Below are 13,806 nucleotides of genomic sequence, written 5' to 3'. Positions count from 1 at the left end.
AGTTGTCGTGAGGAATTGTCCCTGTTGACAATTTCATTTCTTTGATTTCCGAGTGTCCCCTTTGCCATTTTACAGAGAAAGTCTATATGAGGTGTGGTCATTTGGCATGAAAAAACCTTGTTCTGCCAGCGTGAGTATGCTCAGTGCGCGGGAGTTGCCATGTGGCCACACTTAAAAGACTGATCTCGTGCCGATATTAATTAGTCAGTAATGACTACTGCACTCATTCTGTGCATGTGCAGTTGTAGACAATGTAGTGAGCTGGCTAGAGACTAGAAATTCTCTACAAATTCGGGATAAATCACAGCTTGGAAATTTCTGACAAATCTGTTTATTCATTTAATTCAGATAAACACACGTACATTTACAACCACACTAGCATTTATGTCGCTCGTAGCGGCACACATTTGGTAACCTTTTAGTGTCGGAGGCACTAAATGGGCATGTACAAGTTCAAAGCATGGTGCGACCAGCATAATGGTTTCTGACAGATAGCCAGCATAGTCTTTATGCAGCCAGGAATTTCCTTGTTTCCGGCAATTTATCAATTGCACCCAGATGAGATCATTTTGGCTTCAAAAGCTTGGGGGCTTGTCTGGTGTCGCCATGTTGCCAATACTTACTGAGTGCAATTCCTCAGATGAAGCATTCAAAGACATTTCATTCGCATTTAATGTTGACAATACAAAACCACAGAGTTATTTACGTGGGGATGCATGTACCTTTTTGTTTTGTTCTCACCCGACCCAAAAAGCCACAGAAATTATGTGGGGAAAAGGTACAAAAATGTTTGATATCTCAATGGGAACAAAACCTCGGCATACCAACATGCAATCTTAACAGCATCGAACAACTTCAATCATTTTGTTATTAACAGCTACCCGGTATTGTCTGTTTTGGAAACATAAAACTTGAGTGCCCAAATGTTGACTTGTTACAAACAGGAGGTAGTAATAACAGTGCACTTATTGTCGGCATTCAACTTTACAGTGGATGAAACACAAAACTGAATTACAATGTAATCATTCCCATAACATCCGTGATGGTATGGTCACCAGATCATTTATTTCACTACTTACTGTGAAAACCGGACTTGACAATAGGTGGCAAAATAAGACACCTGGTGACTGGACGATCATGGACATTACATGTCTGTGTAATTAACACATTTGCATTGTTAAGGCAGGAAAACCAAAGGCATTTTAATCTACAACTAACACTTTACACCGGATGGCCAAATCCCGTCCAGACGGCACACTATTACACAACCAAAATATGAGTCAATGCAGCAAACATGGCCCTGAAGAAAAATGCAGATTTGTTAACATTTAGCATTTTACCAGTTGCATTTTTGGACAGTGAAAGTATTTTTGGGCTCAACTGCTCAGTGATCAAGTCTTTCTGTGGTAAACGTGGGAAAACAAAGCTTATCTCCTTTGGTATTGTTTCACTAAGAACCTTTGTCAATCCTAACTCCATGGCTATGCAGAAATCTAATGGCCCATTCTTTGTAAATGTACTCCAGCTATCAAGCAGGCAGGAAACTCATTTGAGGATGGGCCAATTTCCTTGTTCTTTTCCCATCAAATAGTTTCTGCTACTGTCCAAATTGGTAGGAGTGGTCCGCTGAGTAAACATCTGAATGGGAGAATCATCACCACATTGGAATGCACGTAATGTTTGCTGCGATATTAATTTACTGGGTCTATCATAAACTTCAAGCAAATTGGACGTCAACAAAACATCCAAGTGAAGTCATAATTTACTTTTAAAATATTTATACAGTGCATGCTAATGGCACATGTTGCTTTAACCCTAACCCCCTAGGGTGTATGTAAAATCGTATTGAAATTGGAGGATGTGGGACTCTTGGGGTTAAAGGTACAATTGGACTATTTCGTCTTGGGAATGAAAACTGTTACCACGTTAAATTACACTGTGTTCACAGCTGATACAAGTCTGTTACATGAATAACACGCAGACCAGAGTCCACATGGTCGGCAGGCACACTGGCCGAAGCATTTCGGGCGGTCAGTCTAGAATTCCCTGGTCAGTGGATGGGCCGCAACGTACCCTCGGTTGTCGCACACCTCGTTGGCAATCCTCTCTAAGACAGAATCACCATTGTGGTCTGGTGCTGCAAATGAAAAAAAAAATGATATAAACGTAGCAAAGCTCTGTCTACCCGACGCTCTAAAAAGAGTGTAATATGGCCCTTCAACATGCTTTAACCACCTGTCACTGGAGGATGTGTTAACTCACACAATTTGCCTTATTTGTTCTGCGGAGGGCGTGCACACTTGTTCAAGAATTCTTTCTCATTCCCGTGGTTGACGTATTAACGTGTCATGAAATTGTAAGGTTGAAGGATTAACAAAGGAAAAAGCCTGCCCCCAACAGCTGTTTTTGGGGGAAGAAAATCCCACATTATGTGGTTATGTGCCAGTGCGGTATACATGTACATAACCCAACGAGACTGATGATCTCTGATATGAAGGTTCCACAAACAAGTTGACTCTTCTGGCAAACGACTAGAAAATGTGAGTGTGAAGGTGTGTAATGTTCTCACTGGTGACGAGAAAGTCTGGCTTTCAGTTATTTTGGTTTAATTCGAAGAAAATGGATACAACAGTTTTCCTGAAGCTTTTTCAAGATAGTTTAACTACGGCCTGGACACTGAATCTCCATAATATTGCACATGTTGAGTGCCATTATCAGATTTCTGTGCCGTGTGGATTCCTCCCACGCTAAGGTGCTAGCGGTTCGTGTTCATTCTGTTGAAATTCAGTTCTGCACCGTTTATTTCACAGGCATGCGCATGGCAGTGTGCATGCAGTCAGCCTTTTGCTGGCTCTTACAGGCAAGCCGCACGGTGCCGCTTGCAATTCAAAGCACGAAGTCGGCACCCTGGGAGAGATGATGCAACTCCCATCCTCATCTCACCTAGGGAAATGTCCAAGAAGTTCTTCTGTATCCTCTCCTCGGCCTGCTGGCAGAACGTCTTGGCTATCAGCATCTCATGGTCGCAGTTGCGTAAGCCGATGGTCTTGGATCGGGAAACTCTGGACAGGACCGCCGTCATGGCATACACGTCGATGAGAATGTTGGCTATACGCTTCAAGACCAACTGCTCGTTCATGATTCCCTACAGCACAGAATACACAAGGACCAAAGCTTAACTTTGAAATCTGACACTGCATGCAGGCTAGAAAGTCTTTCAATCATTTTTTTTTTCCCTTATGTTATCCACCTGCTTTAGCACTTGTTACACTTCATGTATTTTATTGACTAACATTCCATTTTAACCATGAAACAAAAAAAACATGTGCACTTTAAAACACCAAACGTCAACGGTGGCTTTTTCCCTTTATTTTTCTTACCTTCTTGTATTTGGCAAGCAGTGTCTCAACTGTGTAGCCAAACTCGGTGACGAATTTCTCCAATTTCTTGGCTGTGTCCTGCATCAAGAAAAATGCACGCCAAATATAGATTGAAGGTCAAGTCCCCGTGTAGCTCAACACTACGCAGTAGTTTGAAGTTGGATGCCTTCTGATTCAAAACTTTGACAGGTCTTCTTCAGCAGTTCGTGAAACCAAGTGGTTTGATTTGAACCATAAAAAGTGACTGTTAACCATTTTGCACGCAAGGGACCGTTCAATGGTCGGGTAGCCTGAGTGAAAGAGAATGGATTGACCCCAAGTCTTGGTACCAGATGTTGCTTTTCGCATGCTTCACTTGAGCAGTGCTGAGGAGGCACTGAACTGTAAATGGTCTGTTTCAGGGCCTTCACAACTTTTTGCATTCGTTCTTTCCTGTGGTGAGCACTCACGTTGAAAACGGGGTGGACCCCACCGCTGTCGTGGTCCAGCTTGACGTTTCCTTTCTTGATACCCATCTTGTAGAGGGCACGGTCCACGAGAGCCTTGTACACGAAGCCTGGATTCTTGAGGGGGCTCTGCAACTTTCTGGAGATTCCAAGACAAATACGGGAATGAATACCCACTCAAATATGGCATCATCAATTCTACTGCACGTACAAATGGTTTATCAGTGTCTAGGTAACAAGGTAACTTATCCCTGGAAGCCGTCCATTCTTAGGACAAGCAACAGCCTACTCAAATAAAATGTGATAAAAGCATTCCTTTGTCTTTGTTAATCCCATCACTTTTTACTGATCTTCTGAAAGGACTTGTGGCTCGACCTGCAACATAACTGCTGCTCTGGTATTTACCTTAAACAATTTGAATCATGCACTGACGTGGCTGAACTCCCAGCCAACTTCAAGTCAATTCAGATCCCCCTCACCAGTAAAAGACTGTCAGTGTTAAGGACATTATGCAGTAGATGAATGACTGATTGGAAAGGACAAAGACATTTTGTTCCTGTTCTGAGAAGGCTTCCTTTATCCTTCATTCTCACCAAGTTGTCAGCTATTCAGATAGGCGCTGGAATTTGGTTGCCTTTCTTTTTTTTCTGTACAATTTGCGCCCTGTTAAACTTCTGGCCCAACTGGTCATTGACTCAAATTATGCCAGTGGACAAGTCAAACTTTTCAGGGATATTTTTCCCCTATTTTTTATCCTTTATTCTGTGATTACACTGAAACGTTCACAATAGCTGGAAGCCCCTTCACTTCCACCAAATTTCAGGCCCACTAGTTTTTCTTCATTTGTAGAAATGCTGGGTTTTCTTGGACTCACTTGACCGTCTCTGTCAGTTCCTTGCCTGCCGCCTGCATGCCCGTGAGGGCCACATACATGCGCAGGATCTCGTTGGTGCCTTCGAAGATGAGCAGGATGCGGGCATCGCGCAGGTACCGCTCGTAGGGGTAATCCTTCATGTACCCCAGGCCACCGAGAATCTGGAGGGCCTCGCTTACGTGGGTCCAGCTACCTTCGGAGCTGTAAATCTGTGGCAATCAGCAGAATGGGGACAAGGAGAGAAGACAGCACTGATTGTGAATGGCTACTTGATCTCGGTAAGCTAAGATTTTTGCTTACCTTCACCTCAACATGCTCTATAAGCCAATCAGAATTTTGTTTGACCCAAGTTCTAATTTTGCCCACTTCAATCAATATATTATTATCTCTTGTATTATACAGGAATACGTGTTTACAATTTTCACACCCAGGCTCCTTTATCCTTTACTGCCACCATTTAAATTTAGGACGGATTTTCGTAATTTTCCGCAGCCAAAAATGGAACTACACTTGGCTCAAGGGTTGCAACTCCAGGACCGGAACTTGCAAAAATGAGACCTGAAACTGTCCAAACATTTGGACCCCTTCAAAGAATGTGCAAGTAGGAGCAACATCACTCAAACAATAGGGTGGATCTCTGATCTCTGAATGGTCCATCCCAGACCGGGGTCACCGTGGCCTCTGACCTTGACTATAGCGGCTTCTAGGGAGCAGTCCTGGGGTGCTGGTCTGTCCAGCATGCCGGCCGTCAGGTAGGCCATGCTCTCCATGACATAGGCAGTCACCGTCATCTGGGCGATCTTCTCCTTGATCAGACCGAAGTCTCGCAACTTGGTGTTGAACTGCTTGCGCGCGTTGGCGTGTTCTGTCACCATTCCTGAAGAAAAAACACACAAATAACTCTAGGTTCAGGAAGTTGGGTCCATAAGTGGAAACTTTCACCACGTCCAATGTTCCATCCCTCCTCCGTAAACTTCACTGCACTGTCAATCCACCGTCTAATTGTCTTTGAGATGTCCAACTTAATATAGTCTGCACAAGAAGACTCCTTCATATCTCTGGCATCAGCCTCATCAATGCACCCCAGACTACGTGGCCTGGTCCCCAGTTCTCTTCTAACAACTTCTCTCAACCAACAGTCTCTGATATCGACTGCTACATACAAATTTTTGCAAGCACTGTGTACATAAAGCTTTTGACCAGCATAGTAGGTAACTACAGCCAGTGTTTGTGAAACGTGTCCGCTTGAGTTTGGAATATTCGCATACTCGGTCAAAGGCAGCATTGAATATTCAGAAACCTAAATAGTCAAAACGGAACAGCACCACATCAAAAGGATCCACACTTACCCACTGCCACCTTGAGCATGCCAGCCCCTGAACTTCCCATACTGAAGCGGCCGCTGTTCAGGATGTTCATGGCTACCTTGAATCCTCCGCCAACCTCCCCCAGCACGTTCTCAACGGGGATGGGCGTGTTCTCAAAGTAGACTTCCGTTGCTAGGGGCCAACAACATACACTCAAACCTCTTAAATCGTTTTAACTATTCAGGGGCATCCTTTTTGTTGAACACATGAACCTTGAATATCTCTCATTCGTGAAAAAAACGTGTAGTATTTCTACCAAAGGGTTTTCAGTTCCTCTTCACTTTGTGTCTTGTAATTTCTGCAAACGTGGCTTTATACTAGTCAGACATGTTATTTGCTGTGGGTGTTTCCCCTTTACGATTTGGTAACATACTGTTGGATCCTCGGATGCCGAGCTTGTCCTCCGGTTTCCCGCTGGTCAAACCTCCGAATGCTCTCTCCACAATGAAGGCTGTGATCTTGTCCTCCTTGACACCCTGAACGAACGAGGCAAAACGTATCACATCCACTAATTTCCGCACGCACTAGTGTCTTTCTGCACTCATGACTGCGAATCGCTTACAAGATCTTGTATGAAACTGATCTCAGTAAACCAACAAATTTGAAATTAGTCAAACTGCCTTCTGGCCAGGATATTTCATGTAGATGTGCTGAGACAAAGTTCCAATTTAACAATTTTATCAGGTCAGGTTTTTTAAGTAACAGCAGGTGGTGAATGATGGATCTACGAGCTAGATTAATTTTACTGTCTGTTCTGTTAACATCAGCTGGAAGTGCATCCACAACTTCTTTCGACGTAAGGGGCACAGACAGTTCAATACATCTTGGAGAACACACAACGTGCCTTGCTAAAACACAAAAAAACAGACATTATCCACATACCTTGTCATTTGTGATTTCTGTTCTGGCAAACACAGTCATGATATCCGCTATTCCACCATTGGAAATCCAGATCTAGGATAAACGAGGGGAAAAGGGTTACCATGAAGCTTGAAGAACGCAACAAGAAGAATCCAATATCACTCTGTGGAGAAAATGGAGCTGGATTTGAGAGAAAAAAAGGAAAGAAAGACACAGTCACCTTGCTTCCATTAAGAAGGTAGTGTTTGCCATCTTCACTCAGAGTGGCCGAAGTACGTATTGACGCAGCATCACTCCCACTGAAGGAAAAAGCAACAATGGTCAAAAGCGAATGTAATATGAATGACTGCAAAATGTAAATGGCCTTTAATGACTGGTTTATAGTCAGTCATGCGACTGAAAGATTGTCGAGTGATTGACCGCGAGTGATTGACAGTTGTCACTGAAGGGATGTTAGCGACGTTGTTACAGAGTTCAAACGACTGCCACACCCAAAGATTAAATGTTGCACACTGTGTGCACGAACATCCCACAACTACGAACTACGACTACGAAGCACCCAGATAGGGTTTGGTGCCTGCTGACTATCAGCGTCTGGCCTTCGTCACTGCACAACCAACTATAAACTTTAGAGCTCCGTGAACGCCTGAGAGAAGATACTATCTAGCAAAGCACGAATGTATGCTGTACTCTGCACAAACTTCTACGGTCTCTGAATAGGCAACAGGAATTGACGTGTCAAATCGGTCTCTCATCTTTTGGCCGGTGTTGAGAACAATTCAGCAAGGCTGGGCTTGGTAGCAAGGTGGAAAATGACAAAAGGAATGCTTTTTGTTGCCGTTCATTCAAACAGCTTGTGAATTCGAACCAGACCAGAGGTCTTGTGGGGCCCAACGATGGCCTTCGGGGGTCTCCGCTTCAACACTGCCTGCCGATAGGTCTTCTGGGACTCTGTAGGCTTGAGGCCATGAAGAACACGCACATCATCACACAGAGAGAAGTTCTCAATGTACCCTACCTGGAGGGCTCTGTGAGGGCAAACGCTGCGATGTGTTCCCCTGAAGCCAACTTGGGCAGATACTTTGCCTTCTGTTCGTTGTTACCGAAGATTAAAATTCCCTATGAGGAATGAATAATGATAAAGTATATTCACATCTGCACCCACATCCACCAGACTGGAACTTGAAGCACTTCATTATTACCTTAGATTTTCATGCTTATAACACATTCATAAGACCATCTCATCCCTACCAATGATACACATTTTCACTATCGTAGAATTTATACATTTTTAACAATAAATTGACCAAAAGAGGGTTCAAAAGTAATTCTACAACAAACTCCAATCCCCCCAGCTCTGCTTCTATTTATAAGAATAATTTGAATCTACATTTAAATATCCAAGGGTCAATAGACCAATCAGCTGCACACACAGGTAAACACATCTGTGATTGGACAATTCAGTGTTAGGCAAGGTTTAGCCTTGGTCTGTTGAGATTGGGTAATGTTTGTAATGTGGGTGGTTCAGCAACAAGGCAAGTGAATGACGACTTTTTGGCCTAGGTCTGTGTCAGTGGCAAATACATGTTTCTGGCCACCTGCCACCAGTAATGAGGTAGCCATAGATTAGGATGGTCGCTTCAGCCACGGCCTCACCTTAAAACCGATAGACTGGTGCGCAGCCAGAGTGACAGCTATTGCACCATCCAAGGCAGTGATTTCAGCTATCCTTGCAAACTCGGTGTTGGACAGTTCAAGACCGCCTACAAAAAAAAAAACAAACAAACAAGAGGGAAGAAATTAACATCCCCCTCCTTCGTAGGTCTATGTTCTGCTTCCATGAATAGGTTGGGCATCATTCAACTACATGGGTCCTTTGTCCTTGATTGTCACACTTAATTTCTTGTTCAATGAAGGACACAGTGAAGACAGCAAATCTGGCAGGAACATTTATTGCTTGGTTGATAGGTAATGTAGGTCACCGTTACAATTGTCCAAGTTCTCTCTCAAAAAAAGTAAAGTTAACGTGAAAGGCTAAGGCCATCTAGCAAACATGGTAGAAAGTCCTTCACAAGTTTATCTCATTCAAGATCCTGGCAGTCAACCCACTCGTAAATGAGTGCAAAAAACAATCCTTCTAAACCTCAGATTTCTAGCACAAAAGAAATGGTGTGCAACTATCACTCATATTATTTCCACAGTGCAAGAGCAAGACCTAACCCGAGCTAGTTTCTTGCCAAGAAATCCTACCATACTCCTGAGGGACTTGCATCCCAAAGAGACCCAAGTCCTTCAAGGTCTGGAGTGTGTCCTCAGGAATCTTGGCCTCCGTGTCCTGCTTCTTGGAATCAACTGGATGCAAATGAAAAGAATTTCTAGTTTCTTTTTCATTTGATCTGCAGATCGACGGCAACTCCACGACAGGTTCACGACATTTTCCTTCAAAAACCAAGACTACAGATCACATCTTTCGGTGAGCCACATCTCATAGCAATACAGATCTCCACTAATCTGACAACTACGAGGGCCTTGTGTGGGCTTTTCACATCCATGTACAAACATTCACATCCCTATTCACATATTCTTGTTTTGCTTCAATTTTTGGGGAGGTGGGAAGTAGGGTTGTCGTATGGAGCATTGCTATCTGAGAGGATATGAAGTTGGATTTGAAGGGATCACTACGTTAGCACCCTATTCCCCCCCCCAAAAAAAAATCAGCAGAAGTACAAACTACAACGATCACCTTACAGATCAAAACACCCTGTTTACAGAATACATGAAATTGAATGAAATGAGAGGGCCACTTCCGTGAACAAATTAAATCAACAGATTCTGTAGTGGCAGCTTGGGAACTAGACGCTGGCAGCCATACGTACCATCTTCTTTGAAGAACTTCTCAATGGGTTCACACATCTGCGTGATGTCGTTGTATTTCTCCAGGGAGATTTCTGGGTAAGGGAAAACGTCTTCCTGCACAAAGAAGTCAAGTCAAATTCAGAAAACTCAGAAATTAGGGAAACGATGCAGAATTCTGGCACGCTTTGGTGAAATGCTGCAGGTGTTTAAACAAACCAATGAAAAACAAAGAATTCAAGCTCCTTTTTTTCAATTATTTATATTTTGTGTATAAAATACTTCAGAAAGGAATCAAAGGATTTTTCTTCTCTTCATACTTGCAATGCAACAATTGAAGTGATGTTGGCCTCCTTTTCTACAAAGTACACAGAAAACTTCTGTGGAACCATTAAAGGCCTACGTCTATCATGTGTTGGTGCCTCCAACCCCCACATAAAGCACCTCCTCTGGCATAAAAGTGCTCCTGCAGGCTCTTGTTTACAATGTCTATGCCTTTTGTGGAGTTTTAAAAAACAAGCATCACTAGGGGGAAATTTCAGAGAAGGCATCCGAGGAGTGTTTCCTTTTTTTCTTCAAGGGGGCACTCTTCAAAATACGTTAACTGTGGCCGAGTTGTGCATAGGTCGTGTCATGGTTGTGTTCACTTCAAAATGCCAAAAGCGGGCCACTTGGGGAGGACTTGCACTGCACTGACTGCAGGCATACAATGCAGGGTCTGTCCCCGACCCCCCCCTGGCTCTGGCAGTGTTTTTATTCTTTTTATGGGGGGCACCAGCTTTCATCGGTGTGGTTTTTTGGGGGCAAGTTTTTGTTAGCCTTGTTCAATATCCATTCATCCATTTTTTTCAGTGGGGGGCACCCCGAATTTGTGGGGGCATATGCCCCCCTGCCCTCCGTGGCTACACCACTGTGAACAACATTTTTTTAGCAGTTTTGTCAAAATTGTCATTCGTCCCTGTCAGCTGGTCATTGATTTGCAATGGATCAAAAGTCGATCTTTTTTTTGAGGGACGGGGGTAAAGTAAAAATAAGCGTTGGGCATGTCAGGCCATCATAGCCATGGGTCACATGTCGTACTTTTGTATTTATCCCAGCTATCATTGGGGCTAGCCCAGTGGACGTTGTTTGTACTGCATTGCACCTTAAGTCCTCCTGCCATTGCGAAAGTTTTTCCACCTTTTTTCTCACAGTTTTTACCTGGCAGAGACAGTTCAAATGTCACTCACAAGTGCCTTGTATCCCAAATTCATCACTAAACATGCTAAATATGCTCACGGAAGATGTATTTTGCAAGAAATTTAGTGCAACACCATGCTTCCCATCATAATCCACAAATGATCTAAGTTTGTCTAGTACAAAGCAGTAGAACACATAGTCGCTCTAAATTTCCTGCACAATACGTTGTCTGCAGGCGTGTTAAATTTCAATACAGCATTTATGACATTCAGGATACAGTGCACTTGTGATCAACATTTGATCTGCCTCCCCCAGGGTAAAAATAAAAGAAAAAAGTTGAAAAAAATTCACTTTGGCAGGAGGACTTTTACTAGTGACTTTACACCCTGGACGTCAGCCGTAGTGTAAATGAAGACAACGTCCAACCTGGGCTATAGTTGGAGTGTAGCATCATGAACATATTCTTTCCACAAGCACGACAAGTATAACTACGGCTAGGCCTCCATTCCAGGTGAACGCCAGTCTTCATTTTACATTACAATGTAATGAAGACATCGTCCAGCGAGGGCTAGCTAGACCTCCAACCTTGTTAAACCGGCCAAGGAATAGGTTCTTGATGAACGCCACGCTAGCGGGCCGACTCGTGTGGAGCAGACGATCCCATCGCCTCGGTCTTGTGTCTTTAGGACTGCCAACCACAACAGTCGCTTGCGGTGATCGGGACAGCAGTTTGGTGTCCAAACATCTCTGAAATCGACTGAAAGGGGCAAAGTTCCGGGTGAACATGTTTGAGGTGAACAAGACTGGCACCACTTTTCGGCAGAAATATCAGTGGTCTGTGTGTCTGTGTTCAGGTACAAACTGAATTTTGGAGTGACCGTGCGTAGTTTATGCAATTTCAAAGCGCGCCCTCTATTGACACCTACTGGCAAAATAGCTGGAGTGTTGACTCTGTATTTTTGCCATGCCCAAAACTTATCACTTATCAAAAATGGGAGACTAGTCGACCGTAGCTGTAAGTTAGCTCCGACATAACAATCACCATTCACCAAGAATCGATTAGGGGGGATGTGTTCAAATGACGCTCTCGAAATGACTGCACTAATTTTACACAGTTAACCCAGGCCCGGTGGGATGGGGGGCTTCTGAAAAAAATGAAACAAAACGCCCGGGGAGAGGGGGAATAAAAGGAGGGTGGAAATGACATCCATTTTGTTTCAAAAACACCCCGAAATTTACCCCTGCAAAATGTGTTATACTGTCTTTAGAGTGAAAATGTGTGATGAATTTCGTGAAGATGTACCGGGATCAATGACAATGGCAGTAATTAACACATCTCCCACCATGGTGGGAAACTTTGAGACGCTGATGGCAGCAGACGTATCGGTCCTCAGACGTCAGAACCATCTATGAATACTCTAAATTGGAGAAACGACCGTTACATTTGTTCTTACCAAGAGTTTTCAAGTCCCCCATTACTTATTTAAAAATTTGCCTGCGCCATCTCAAGCAATCACCTGTACCGATCAGTTTAATTTCCTAATGTATAGTAGGGCCTATACAGACCAACTACGAACCATCAGCACGCGTACGTGCAATTCACGACATCTTCTGGTCAAATCTGAATTAAAATAAAACTACTTGCAGTGGGCCTATGCGGATCCTACGTAGCCAGCTCATTCGGAATGCTCTTATTATCCAATGGATAAGCATACACTCCCCAGGTCACCCGAAGATGTACCGAAGGATAAGGAACAGACTCAGCCCAATTAATTTCATGCTCTGGAAACTAGACATGTATCATGAATTTTTCTTAATTGGGTTTTCCTAACCAAATTAGGAAGAAGAGGTGGAACATGTATCAGCTTCTCAGGAATATCCACTGAATGGGGCTGCTATCTTCGGTAGCCCTATACATTGTTGGCATCAATATTTGCACCAATTCGTTCGACAGTTTCGTTAGCGATTTTCACCATTCGCTTTGGCAATTTCACCATTCGATATGCCAATTTCGACATCCAGTTCACAGATTCCATCGATTCCATCACTGAACTCGTCATTTCATCGTGCAATTTCACTATTGAATCAGTAATTTCACATTTCCATTTTGCAATTTCACCATTCTATTTAACATTTTTTGCCATTCCATTCGACAGTTTTAACGCTCTATTCTGCGATGTCACCTTTCGATTACAACTTAAGTATTCTATTTGGCAGTTTCGCTCTTCAAATCTGCTATTGGCTCTGTTCAGTTATTTAGATGAACTTTTGTAATTTCACACAGCGGCGATTTCGCCATTACGTTCTCACAATCTGTTCTTCAGATATATGCATTATGCACAGTTTTGTCTTTCCGCCTTGCAAATTCATTATTTCAGTTGTTTAATCGTCCGGTGTGTCGTAAAAGCATTATTCATTTGGCAAAAACACCATTTACTTGATTTTTACTTGTCTCCAAGCTTGGGATTCCCTGCGTTTCCACAGTTATCCAATTTTACGCGTAGCCTACTAATACGGACGTTCCACAATAGTGCGCCTCCAAGAGTTTGCGACGCCTTGGCCAATCACAATGCGCGAAATCTGTCGAAATCTGTGGAAAGGGTCACCGACAGATTTCGCGCGTTGTGATTGGCCAACGCATTGCAAAAGACCGTACTCGCGGCGCGGCGGAGTCCCCAATTTCAGTCGTATTCCTGAACGAACAGTACATATATTTGAAACCCGTAATGGGATGGTACCAAGTGATCTTGGGGGTCGGAATGAAATCGTGGAATATACTCTGGTTCTTTGAATTTAACGTTTTCAAATAAATACGTTGGGGAATACGGTCTATTGTAATTGGCAAC

The 13,806-nt window shown here is 43.4% G+C and overlaps 1 protein-coding gene across 1 annotated transcript; it reads right to left on the bottom strand.

Annotated features, from left to right (window-relative positions):
- Positions 1-308: 308 nt before the first annotated feature.
- Positions 309-11,860, bottom strand: acad9 (acyl-CoA dehydrogenase family member 9). Its single transcript, XM_022225302.2, has 15 exons — positions 11,546-11,860; positions 9,805-9,898; positions 9,179-9,280; positions 8,585-8,691; positions 7,947-8,047; positions 7,149-7,227; positions 6,950-7,021; positions 6,441-6,543; positions 6,050-6,199; positions 5,387-5,577; positions 4,701-4,909; positions 3,830-3,965; positions 3,381-3,458; positions 2,944-3,145; positions 309-2,137 (listed from the first exon to the last, which is right to left on the bottom strand). Exons 1-15 carry the CDS (start codon positions 11,744-11,746, stop codon positions 2,037-2,039), a joined length of 1,926 nt encoding a protein of 641 aa, XP_022080994.2. The 5' UTR covers positions 11,747-11,860; the 3' UTR covers positions 309-2,036.
- Positions 11,861-13,806: the final 1,946 nt, after the last annotated feature.

Source organism: Acanthaster planci, linkage group LG04, assembly GCF_054643075.1.
Source record: "Acanthaster planci isolate LZ-2023a linkage group LG04, COTS_SCS, whole genome shotgun sequence".
Classification (NCBI taxonomy): domain Eukaryota; kingdom Metazoa; phylum Echinodermata; class Asteroidea; order Valvatida; family Acanthasteridae; genus Acanthaster; species Acanthaster planci.
Note: the sequence above shows the minus strand (reverse complement) of the source record. Positions and strands in the feature narration are given on the sequence as shown.

Coding starts and splice junctions, on each gene's coding strand:
- acad9 (XM_022225302.2), bottom strand. CDS start 11,746: ATGTTCACCCGGAACTTTGCCCCTTTCAGTCGATTTCAGAGATGTTTG. Junction 7,022..7,148: donor ACCTTCTTAATGGAAGCAAG/GTGACTGTGTCT, acceptor CGTTTATCCTAG/ATCTGGATTTCCAATGGTGG. Junction 5,578..6,049: donor CATGCTCAAGGTGGCAGTGG/GTAAGTGTGGAT, acceptor TTTTTTCTTCAG/GAATGGTGACAGAACACGCC.